The sequence below is a fragment of the Dermatophagoides pteronyssinus genome, unplaced genomic scaffold, assembly GCF_027571235.1.
Source record: "Dermatophagoides pteronyssinus isolate colony J.1.1.1.1 unplaced genomic scaffold, Derpt_VIB-CSIC_2022.12 sq0001, whole genome shotgun sequence".
NCBI lineage: Eukaryota > Metazoa > Arthropoda > Arachnida > Sarcoptiformes > Pyroglyphidae > Dermatophagoides > Dermatophagoides pteronyssinus.
Window position 1 is genome coordinate 2,701,171 of NW_027461525.1, and position 13,242 is coordinate 2,714,412.

The 13,242-nt window shown below is 28.9% G+C and overlaps 1 protein-coding gene across 1 annotated transcript; it reads left to right on the forward strand.

Moving 5' to 3' along the window:
- The first annotated feature begins 8,344 nt into the window (after positions 1-8,344).
- On the forward strand, positions 8,345-12,470 carry LOC113793310 (uncharacterized). The gene is made up of 4 exons (XM_027343325.2): positions 8,345-9,820; positions 9,989-10,469; positions 11,269-11,617; positions 11,746-12,470. Exons 1-4 carry the CDS (start codon positions 9,188-9,190, stop codon positions 12,284-12,286), a joined length of 2,004 nt encoding a protein of 667 aa, XP_027199126.2. The 5' UTR covers positions 8,345-9,187; the 3' UTR covers positions 12,287-12,470.
- Positions 12,471-13,242: the final 772 nt, after the last annotated feature.

The following is a 13,242-nucleotide window of genomic DNA, read 5'->3' on the forward strand; positions in this document are numbered from 1 at the left end:
AACTTTTATCGCTCTCTCACTTTGACTACCAATGAAGAATTGATGAAAAATAAATTCTTACCGTATAAAAGGAGTGTTAAATCTTGCGTATCAATATATATTGGATATGAAGAAAAGAAATTTTCTGACCAGATAAAAACGACATTAATTATTGGACATATAAACGATGACAACAACAACCTATTGGTAGTTCTAGACATGTGTATGAATTTCTGGATGAACAAACATTCCATCCACCCACATTTCTACCTGTCTGTATCTGTTTGTTTATTGTGTAATTATTATTATTATTTACAATCATCATCATCATTTTTGTTTGTCTGTCTGTATGTTTGTTTGTTTATTTTGTGAACCTGATCCAAATTTTGTGATGATCAAAATAATAATGGTCACTTACAATTTTGAATTACTTGTCGTCATTGTTGACTATGTCATTTTGATGTGTGTGTGTGTTCGGCCAAACGAAAGGAAAAAAGAATCATTGAACAACAACTATGTTGTCAAATGGACAAAAAAAAAGAACAGAAAGAAGCAACAAATAATCATCTTCACTAATCTATAGTCTCTATGATCATTTTTTTCAATATTTTTTCTTGTTTGAATGCCACTATATAAAAAAAATTCAAGATTTCAAAACTTATAATTTTGGATACATTCAACATGAAAGAAAAAAAATCGTAATGGATGGATGAGAGAGAATAATCATTAAAAATAATAATAATAATAAATAAATATAAAGCAACAAGTTCAATGGTGAACACACAAACATTGACCATTGTGAATGAAATAATATTTGTGGAGAATAAATCAAAATAAATGTATTATGTAAAACAAATAGATCCGAAACAACAACAACAACAACAGAAATGAAATTGACGAACAAACAAACAAACATTGGTTCGTTCGTTTAGTAGGTGGACATTTTGGAATCAATATTTTTTTCTCTCTCCTTCACAATGATAATAATAATAATGATAGTCGATAATAATAACCATCAAATCATTTGAATGAATTCGGAATGATAATTTTTTTCGATATGTGCAAACGAATGGCAAAAGACAGCAGCAGCAAAAAGAAAAAAAAAAATAAATTATTGACATTAAAATTTTCTTCATCTTTTCACATATATATTCACAATCGATGCCGCATTAAAATCAAAGTTTTATGTTTGCATTTTTTTTTCTTCAAAACATTAATGATACCATAGACTATTTTATCATTATTTTGATTGGATTTTTTTTTTGTTGGATATCCAGTATATTTGAATCATGTTGTTGATGTTTGTATGATTGAAATTAATAATATACAGGATTAATAGTATAAAGGTTGATATTTTTTTGTTTTGTTTCCATGAAACATAGGAATTATTTTTGACCTCGAATTTCTGTTTGTTTGTTTTTTTTCAATATTTTTTCTTCAATATTGTCTATCACTAATGGATGTTTGCTACTGTACAGGTATAGTGTTTAGCTAAATGAAGAAAAATCAACTTTCTTGTTCAATCATTTGTCAAGATTATTATTATTATCATTGTTATTGTTAAATCAATCGTAGTTTGACATTCGTTTTTTGAAATTTGTCAAAAAAAATATTTGGATGATGTTTTGTTTTGTTCTGTTCAATGTTTATATGCCAATCATCTAATCATGTTTTTAGAATGTTTTTTTTTCGAAAAATATTTCAACATATTATGAATTGATCAAATATGTGAAAAATTTAAAAGCAACCACTTGAACCTTATCCCAATCTTTATAAATATCCTATCTTGACCATCAATTTTGACCCTTAAAATTTTTCTCAAAAAAAAATCCAATAATTTGAAAAATTTTTGATGATTCTATTGAACATAAATGTCAAAACAGGTACAATAGCGGATTTAGGATTGGTATAGTTGGAATCTCTTCTTATTACAATAAATTTCAAGGTATAATATTCAATAGATTTTTTTTTGAAAAAAGTGACGTCCACTATAGTTTTGTTAAAGTTATTGATTCGGGTATCAATTCAATTCGTAACATGCATTTTTTTGCTTGTTGCTCCGAATTTCTAAAGACCACCAGAGACGAAAAAACAAGCGCAAAACATTCTTACATATATACACACTCCTTGTCACCTGATTACTTTGTCACTTTTTTTTCTGAATATTCACAATTTTTCATTTTGTCACTTCAAGTTGTTGTGCCAATAGCTGTCATTCCTTATTGTTGGTATTTTCATTGAACTTTATTTTAGTAAGGAAAAAAATGGTGACAAAGATACATAACGGGCCAATGACGAGCATAAAATTGATCAAAAGAATGGTCATACCAAAAAATTATTATCAACTGTCATTCACATTTACATACAGATGAATGAAAAACCATTTGGTCATTTTTTTCAGTTCCAACCCAATTTTCTGTTTGTTGTTATGTTGTTACACAAATTTTTTCATAAAAAAATCTATTTAAAAACGTTGTCAACAACAATAAATATAGTGACAAGCCAAATCTTTATTTAAAGTAGCCTAAAATATATAATACCCATTGATATTTCGAATATTTTTGATCGTAATGTATTTGACTTTGGATTTGCAAGATTTCGTTTCATGTTTTTTCTCTCATATGTATTCATTACCGTTTTTCATTCAATGAATGAATTGATTGACCTATTCACACAAATCACTAATAGAATGGTAAAAAAAAATTCAATATTGTTCACCAAAATAAGTTGCAATGTTTGCGATTTAAAATCATTTATTTTTGACAAGATCAATAATGGTAATTGTGTTTTTGTTGTTGATGATGATGAAATATGAATATAATTCGATTTTGTTGACAGTTATTTTTTTTTGTATTCGATTTTTGACTTAATGAAACATTTTCTCTACACTCATAGTCTCAAAATCGATTTGTATTGGGATATTTTTGGAATATTTTTGCACTTTTTCACTGTATAAAAGGTCATTGAACATTATAGCTAAATAAACATTGAAATAATCATAATCATGATGAACATTGTATAATTGTTATCCATAACGTGTGGTGTTGATTCTGATTCATTAGTCTATCATTATTGTCAATTTTGCCGAATGTGTCATGATGGACAAATTGGTGGATGGAAAGAGTGATCCAGAAATCGACACCAACGAAATCGATTGCTCGAAATAAATTGACAGAATCGTGTAAAAATGTGTGTCTGTGTGATGGTGGTCATTAATCACGATGACCGATCGATGATTTTCAACTAAATCCTTCATTATTATTGTGTGTGTTGCAAACAAATTTAATTCAATTAGAACAAAAATAAACATTCAAAGTGCCGAATAGATAATTGTCATCGATGGGTCGACCTAGTCGGCTTGTTTAATTTTCATACTGATCATTTATGTTATCACGATTGGTTTTCTTTCCATGTTTGATTTCATTCATTGAAAAAACTTTTTTGTTGTTGTTGAAATGTAAAACTCATACATTCTAATTACGATCGGGAACAAAAACCAATCAAGTTGTATATATGTTTGTGGCTTTTAAACAACCGATATATTCGGCTATCATCGACATGATTGATTATATGCTTTGGTAAAGTGTTGAGATCAATCAAAATGCCATATGATCCATCATTACAAAATTGGAGATTAAAATTGATTCTAATTTTATAAGTCGGCCACTAATGATATATGTGTGATATATATCTGTTTAAATGCCAAAATATGTCACCCTCAATTGTGTACAATTTTTATCCTGAAATTGAATAAATAAAATCAAAATAAATGATAAAATATAGAAATTCAAAAGAACAATTGAACCCTAAACATTATTGAAACAGCTTTGATTTGATTGGGAAAACAAAATACGTTTAAAACATAAACACACACACACACACATGAAACAATTATTCGTGTTTTTTCAAAGTTTTATCCATTGAAATAAAATTCTATTCGATTGAATGATTTTTGATTTTTAGTTTTTCACCATTTGGTTGATTACAACTGCAACAACAACAACAACGACAACAACAGAATGAATATATCTCGTGTGACAATATGGAACAATATTATTATTGGTGATGATTGTGATGGTAACAATTTTTTATTTTCAATATTTACATTATTTTCTGGTTTTGGACAATCCCGTTGCGGTCCAATATAACCATTGTGATTTCTATTATTATTATTATTATTGTCATTAATGAATTTTTGGTTTTTGATCTTATATTCTCTTCGTTTTTGTTCTGGCTACTGGTTCCTGCCGTTGTTACCATGTTGCTGTTGGTGACACTTTTTTTTCTTGGTTATTGTTGATAATAATATTGTCACCAAAAACTATTAATATTAATGGCCACAATGAACAACAACAACAACAACAAAAACAAGCAAAAAAAATGACAATCAGGCCACAAATAACCAATACCGAGCTACCAAAAACCAAAAAAACTAGATAAGGGGAAAAAGAATGAAAATGAAAACAAACTATTTTCATTCATTTTTTTTCTTCATTTCTTTATATTCTATGATTTTTTTTGTTGATACAAATAACAAACCAAGACAAACAATAACAAACAAAATAAATGTATGTATGTTTTTTCAACACATAGATACACAATAAAAGTCAAGTACACGCATGAATGGACACACATCTCAAAAATAATAATAAGATCCTGGAACATTTGGATAATGATGGCTAATATAGAAACATACAAACAAACAAACAAACACTTATTTTTCAATGTAATGTTTTGGTCACATTTACTTTTGTTATAATTGAAAATAAACACACCGAATAACGAAAAGTGAAAAAAATAAATTTAAAATTCCATGGTCATGTATGGTTAAATTCATACAAATGGTTATTATACATAAAAAAAACTAATAAACATGAAATTTAATAAATCCGATAGCCTGTTGGTAACATCATTTGTCATCTAGTAGAATAAATCATTTTTTCTTGCTTTTCACTTTGTCTCGGTTGGAAATTTTTTTCTTCTGCTCAAGAAATAGAAAAAAAAACAAAATTGTAGGCTTAAAAGAAAATTCAAAAGATGCAAAATTTGATAATTGAAGACTGATGTAAAACTCGTGTGCCATACAAGAAAATTTTACGAGTTTAATAAATAATCAAAATAAAATTACAAATCGGTGTTAGGTGACCCAAACACATGATAAATAGTATGATTATTGTAAAAGAAAATTGATGCCATACTCGTGTCTATCTCGTGTCAAATAAATATATGTGTATCTGTGTATGCTGCTTGACCGCTAATACAATATTTGAATACAACATCATACAGGATCTTCAAAAAAAATATCGTAAATGGTCATCATTATTATCAGACAACGCAATTACAAACAAGTAAATCACAATGTTTTGTTGTCGTCATTTTATATTGACCTGGCAATAACAATAATAACGATGATGACAACAAAAACGATAGAAACAAAAATGCCGACATTGATCCAAAAGCGGATATTGACCGATCGACTGACCAAAGTACTACTCTATCATTACATATCGATTCAACTAAAATACAATCTCTCTAAATGAAAATTTTCGATTTTTTTTTCGTCACTTTTTTCTTTAATATCGACTATCAACAATCATCATAATCATTATAAATCCGCTTTGTTTGTTCCTGATATTTTCAAAAAAAAATCTCCCAAATATCATTATTTTCAAAATCATTTTTCACTTGAATTATTAGAAATCATTACTATTCGATATGCAAACACATACACACACACATATATAACAGAATTATTTGATTTCAAATAATAATAATCATTTATAAAACATTGGAAAGATTTAAATTTTCAATTTGAAAATTTCAATGATGATGCCAAATAATCTCTAAATTTTTATCTAAATTCTAGAAATTTGAAATAAAAAAGAAAATTTATGCATGGAATCGAATAAAATGTATGCTTGAATAACGAATGAATAAATGAGAATTTAAAAAAAAAAATTTAAAATTTTTTTCATTTTGATCGTTGGATTTAACTAGTTTATTCATGCATAATACTCGAAGAAAGTAAGAGAAAAAAAAAGAAAAGAAAATGCCAACAAACATGGAAAAATGACATTAAATTGAATAGAATTTTAACCAGAAAAAAAGTAGAAAATCTAACCTTACATTCGTATAATTTTTTTTGTCAAAAAGTCAATTTAAATTAAATCGGCAGTCATAATAATAAGCGATTCGGATTGATTTATGAAATGTGTTCGACCCAAAAGCCAAATATTAGGACAATGTTTATATATGGATGTTTTTTAGGTTCACTGAATCTGATCAAAAACGAAGGCTTCATTCTAGCATAAACTAATCATTTCCAACAAGAATGATTATCATTTCGTATACGATAAACATAAGAATAAACAAATTTCTAATGTACGCTAATGCTTCCCGAATGGGATTTCTTTGGATTTGATCTTTTTTTTTGACGTTGTGTTTTTGTTGTTGTTGTTATAATGAATCATAAATCTTGTAAAAATACGTGTTTGAAATGTATGTAGACACAAGAAAAAATTTGTTACACAAAACAAAACTGTCATCATCGAATGAATAAAAGTTTTTTTTTCTATTTTCGTTGGTCGAACAATGTTTCATCATCATTATTATTGTTAGAAACATTTTCAACAATATAATTACACACGAATGATTTCGATTTGTGGTAAAACCTTGCGGGACCAGGGATCATAGCTCAGCAAGGTGACGGTGAACGATTGTTTTTTGTTCAAAATTAATGGCTTGGAAATGTCAACTTTGTTATTGACTTGGTTATACAGTTCTTCAAGGACCTGTTTCCTTTTGTTATATAAATCGGTGTTTTTATTTCCAATCTTTTCAAATAAGCATTCTTTAGATAAATCAATTAAATCATGCAATAAACGGTAAACTTTATTTATTATTTATCCATAGCAAATTCTAACAAAAACCGAACTATTCGAAGTGAATTTTCAAAATCACGAACGGTGCAACTCCCGTCATCTATCGGTAGTAAATAACTTATTTCAATTCCTTGAAAAATATTCAAAAGGTGCCATCTATCAATCGGATCAGAAAGTTGTTTCAAAATATTCCTTACTGACAAATCAACAATGATAACATAGTAGCGCCATCCATACTTGTTAAAAACAATTAATTCATCATTGTCTTTTTTCGATTATAGATGGTGTTGATAATCAGATTTTTTTTTAGTTGCATTTATCTAATTTCCTACCTTCCTCACATTCTATGATCACAAATCATTTTTGATCATTATATTATAACATGTTCCAATAACATTAATAACAGTGATTTCTAATTTAACCAAATAATAATGATGATTATCATCATTATTTCAGCAATCAGATAAAAACAAAATAAAAAAAAGGTTAATTTGATTGAAAACATGATCGGCAAAAAGAAAATCCTTTAATATTTACACGATTCTTTCAATCATTCGTGAAAAAAATCCTAAGAATTGAATATCTTCTAATAAAGCTTTCAATAGGTTGATGATAAAATAAAAAAATTGACAACTTAATCAAACAGCAAAAAAATTAAAATTCCAATTAGAAAAAACACGAATCGAATCAAATAATCTTTTTTTGTTCATTTTTTTAATCGAAACTAAAAGACATTGTTTTTCATTCAAATTCAATAGGATAGCGAGCGAGCGCATAACAAACAATCTAAAACGAAAAACAACAAACATTAAGTTAAAAAATGCAATACCCGAAAATAGTTTATTCGGTATATAGCATCATTGGTACCGGTCATAATGGGCGGATTTCGGGTTTGTCCAAACTTACACACACATATATAAACATGTAAACGTAGAAGATTGGACAAAAAAAACAACAATCATCAAACATATTAAATGAATAACAGAAATATACAAACATAATAGCTTGTAGGAATGTACAAATTTGAATACAAGTTTCAATGATAGAATCTAAATGGGGAGGATTGTAGAATTTTTTTTCTTTTACTTTTTTAGCCTGGTCAATATGACCGCAGGATAAAGATTCTGTGGTTCATATTTTTTTCGTTATCTAAGCAAAAATGAAAAAAATTAGAAATGGAGTTGAAATTTTATACTGGTTTTCCAGGATAAAAAATGAATAGAATATTTTACAAATGTTCAGATAAAAAGCGCTCAGGTTCTGGGGTAGTTATCATTCAGTTTTTTTTTGCTTTTAACCATCTATTTTCTTTCTCATTTTTTGGAACCTTTTACAAGTGTATGTGTATGATACATGGCAATGTTGTACATGTCCACGTCTTTTATAATCTTTATCTGATTCTATTCAAACATATATACAAAATATTTTAGCACCTCTCACTTTTGGTTTTCGTTCTTGTTGTTATGGTTTGTTTGTTTTTTTTGGGCCCATCCTCCTCTTGGTTTTCTATTGATTCGATCGGTTTTATTTTCTTTTTTTTTTTTTTCATTTGAATCTTGTCGTACATAAAAATTGCTGCTTCAATTCATACCTCATTCATTCACGATTTTACAATGTTCTTTATATGGTAACATTCGAATTTGTTGCATCATTTATCGGATGTTGTTACTGATGGTATGATATACATGTATTCGATTCATTCAAACATCCGATACAATCATATATGATATTGATGACATACACAAATGTACATACATACATAACATACTTTAACATTGTGCCCAATGACATAAACATCGACAACGACAACAAGCTTATGATCCATTCAACAACAAAAAGAACAAGAAATTGAACAAGTGTTGAAACAAGAAGCCCGATTTACCTATTATTATTATTACTTGGTCCAATAAACAAGGAACAAAGTCTCGAATATATAAAACATATAAAGACAACATACAAGAACATCGACAACGACAACAAGACTTGTAATTCTTGTTTTAAAAAAAATTCTGTATCAACAAACCACCATCAACGAAACGATAGACCAACAACGTCAAAGACAATTTTATTGTCTGTGTCGAACAACTTGTTTAACATAGATGTTCAACATCGATTTTGGCAATTGTTTACAATTAATTTTCAATACGAAAAAAATGTTCAATTTCCATGTTTCAACATTGTCATAATTGTTGGGACATAAAAATCATTGATCATTGTAATGTGGTATTTCCATTCAATTAAAAATCAATCAAGAATTCTTGTTTTTTTTTGTTTTACAATTATTATAACACAAAAATCATTAGTTTAAAATTCATATTGTTGAAGAAATGTCAACGACATTTGGATTAAGTTTTGCTTCATCATTATTGGTGGGTAATAATGATGATCAAAATCAATTGAACAGAACACCAATCAATAATGTTGGACATCAATTGTCATCATCATCATCAACGAATGGTAGTAATAGTAATAGTAGTAATAGCAGTGTAAGAAGTTCCAGTTCATCATCATCAATGAAATTAGAGCCAACGACAACATCATCTATCATCATGAATACTGGATCATCAAATAGTACTGGACAACGATCGGTGGCTGTTTCAAACTCATTGACAGAAACAACTTTAGTATCAAATCGAAATAATTCTAGCCCACCATCAATACCGCCATCATCATCATCACGATCACAGCAACCAATATCATCATCATCATCATCATCATCAACAACATTATCGACAAGCGTAGCCGCATCATCATCGAATAGTTCCCCCACATCATTTAAACCATCCAACTATGAAACAACCAACAGTAATGCACATTCTAGACTAATTGCCGGATATCCGAGACTACCGGGTTTGTATAGTTCGACATATGCATCAGCCAATGATCAAAGTTCAGCATTCTATCAGACAAATAGTGCTGCCGCAGCCGCTGCTGCTGCAGCATCATTCTATCCATCATTGGTAAGTTATTTTGTTTACACAAACACATATGTAGATCGATTCGATTAAATCCAAAAAAGACCAACAATCTCTGATCGGACGGTTGGTTGATTTTTTACATTAACAATAAATTCTTTTTTTGTGTTCATCTTTTTGTATACAATGGCCTTTTGTTGTCATCATTTGCAGAGTTCTCATTATGAATTTGACAAAAACAACGGAAATAGCTGGACGCCGTTGACAGCAGCTGCGGCTGCATCACAAACAGCAACTACACCCTACCATACGCCTTATGATGCACATCATTCATTCTATGGTCCATATGGTAATTGTTATGGAGCTATCGATAGTGCTGCCCGACGTAAGAATGCAACCAGAGAGACGACCAATACATTGAAAGCATGGCTTTATGAACATCGAAAGAATCCTTATCCAACTAAAGGTGAAAAAATCATGCTGGCCATTATAACCAAAATGACATTGACACAGGTATCAACTTGGTTTGCTAATGCACGAAGACGATTGAAAAAAGAGAATAAAATGACATGGGAACCAAAAAATAAAACAAACGATTCACGCGATAATGATTCGGATAAAGATTCACAAAAAAATACTGACGATGGCGATGATGATATGGTGGTGGGAGGAATACTTGTCAATAATAAAAATCGTATGTGATGTAGAATTTTTTTTTCATTTTTTTAAACTGCCACATAAAATTTTTTTTAATGATGATAAAAGTAATTTGTGGTTTTAGTGTTGCAACAACAATGACAACAGAAAAACATGATCGTATTCTGTTTTTTTCCTGAAATGGGTATCAAAGAGTAGAATTTTCTATTTATTACTGAATTTTTGTTGTTGTTCGTAATTTTTTTTCACCCGATTAATTTGATATTACTGTGAACATTCAACAACATACAACATCGGGAGTATTAGTCTAATTTAAACAAATGTTTCTTTTGCCTTTTTCATTTTTTTCGATAGTAAAAACCGAATGACATTCATAAATTAATAGAATGCTGTTTATGGAATTCACAGTAGTGTATAGTGAGAAAGAATTCTCCGGTTTCACTGAAAATTATTCATTAATCTTCATTAGAATTATTACAACCTAAATAACAAATCTTTGTTTGCCCTGTCGATAGTAATTACAATATTGACTTATTATCAATGAAATATTATTTATAATAAAAAGCTATCTTAGATTTCCAGTATTAATGAAGAAAAAAAATAAATATTAAAGTTTTCTCATGTTTACGAACTAAATATAAAATCCTAAGAAAGCCAACTATACAATACAATACAAGGGAATGTCAAATATGTCAATTATTTTAGAGTAAACATGTTCAAGAGAAAAAAGAAAATATAAAGCAATAAATCATTTTGCATTCATTATTATTATCCTATTTTTCCGATTGATCAATTTAGTGAGAGTTCATATTTTTTTATATATTATCTATGTACAGTTGATAACGGTAATGGACTACGAATCAATAAAGATCAAGATGGACGAATAATAAACACTAATAACAACAGTATTATAATCGGTCAAAATACGATGGCGACATCAACTAATCATCATAATCATCACAATAATCCTCATCATTCGCATCATCACCATCATCATCATTTGACCAAAGGTCATTTACTATCTAATCAAAGTGGACATAATGTTGTCGGTATTGGTGGTGGACAATTACAGCCACCACAACAGCCGAAGGCAACTACATTAATTTCACCGCAACCGCCGCCACATTCAGCACAAACATTTGGACTTTCAATGGTTGAAGGTGATAACACAATTGATGGGCAAAGGTAAAATTGAGGTTTTTAAACACATATAGAAAAAAACTTGATAAAATTAGTGGAAAAAAATTCAACGATTTCAATTTCATAATTGATTTTTTCTTATATTTTTGACTATCACAAAACTACTTCATTAGGCCGAAAATTTGGTCCTTAGCACAAACAGCGACATCAGCGGAAGCAGCTTCAGCAGCAGCCGCTGCTGCTAGTCTTGCTGGACATTTATATCATACAACAACAGCAGCTGATTGGTCAACAGCGGCAGCCGCACATTATGCTGCTGCTCAACAATTTCAATCTGGACAGAATTTTTCTGATAACTTATCGTTGATAAATCCATTGTCAGAACATTATCATCACCATCATCATAATCATCCCCATTCTACTCATCATCATGTACCAACACAACAATCAATAACCTCAAGTACTAACCATCAACACGTGCAATCGCCATCACATGCACCTAATAATTGCATTAATCAACATCATAATTTTTATTCACCACCTCCACCACTTCCGCAAGCTTCTGCATCTTCATTATTATCATCATCATCGAAACCAAATGGATGGAATGATGAAACACAGAATGCACCATCATCAATTGTCAACAATAATAATAATGTTGGATTTACAGGATGTTCACCATTTCATCTGGCTACTGGAAATATGCCGCTTTAATATGATAATTATAAATACAAAATTCTTGATTAGAACCTAGTTTGAATTGAAAATTTGCTTTTTTTCAACTGAATTTAATCTTTTTTTTCTTTGTGTGTGTATGTGTATGTTTGGTTTATCAATACGAATACTTATTTACATTCCAAGAATATTTTGTTTCCCAATTTGAATTTGAATTAGATTATGATTTTTTTTTATTGAATAAATAAATAAATAAAATCAATGATGTTTATTCTAAAAAATTCTTGTTTATAATGATGATAATATAATGTTGTTCAGATTTTGTATAAACGTTCATTCGTTTTGATTTTTATTGATTGATATTCGGTACCATATTATTTCATGAAAATGTTTTGTTAGGAAATGCCGAAATCTGTTCTATTGTATTCGAACCAGAATCTATTGTTGTTGTAGGAAAAAAAAGATTGAAAGACATTCATTCATTCATGACAATTTGTTTCATTTTATCGTTTTTAGTCACTATTTTCTATTCAGTCAATTTGTTGACGATCGTTCTGTTTATAATAATCAATTTCGTTTATGTTTGCAAACAATATCGATGATGACAATGCGGAGAAAAAAAAATTCATGATTGAGTTTTACTATGAATGAATATTGATTCCGATTGAATACAGATTTAGAAAATAAAATCATTTTCATACAATTTAAAAGTCAAAGTAGAAATTCTTTTTTTTTGAATCAAATAACAATATTCGATAGACAAACAACAACAACAAAAATGATTTTCAAAAAAAACGTTTTGTAAAAGAAATGGGATATTTGGACTAAATGACAATCGGTATTCGAATAGAAATAAACAACTAAACAAGCCATCACGTCTAAAAGTATTTATGATTCTAATGATAATCAATTTTGTTTCACATTGTGTGTCTGTGTGTGTTGTATCGATATACCAGGCTTGATGCATTGTATTATAACGATGTAATATTTGAGAA

Bases quoted from the DNA above. Each gene is read 5' to 3' on its own strand.
- LOC113793310 (XM_027343325.2), top strand. From the start codon at position 9,188: ATGTCAACGACATTTGGATTAAGTTTTGCTTCATCATTATTGGTGGGT. The intron at 9,821-9,988 runs GTAAGTTATTTT...CATCATTTGCAG, and splicing joins CATCATTCTATCCATCATTG to AGTTCTCATTATGAATTTGA. The intron at 11,618-11,745 runs GTAAAATTGAGG...CTACTTCATTAG, and splicing joins AACACAATTGATGGGCAAAG to GCCGAAAATTTGGTCCTTAG.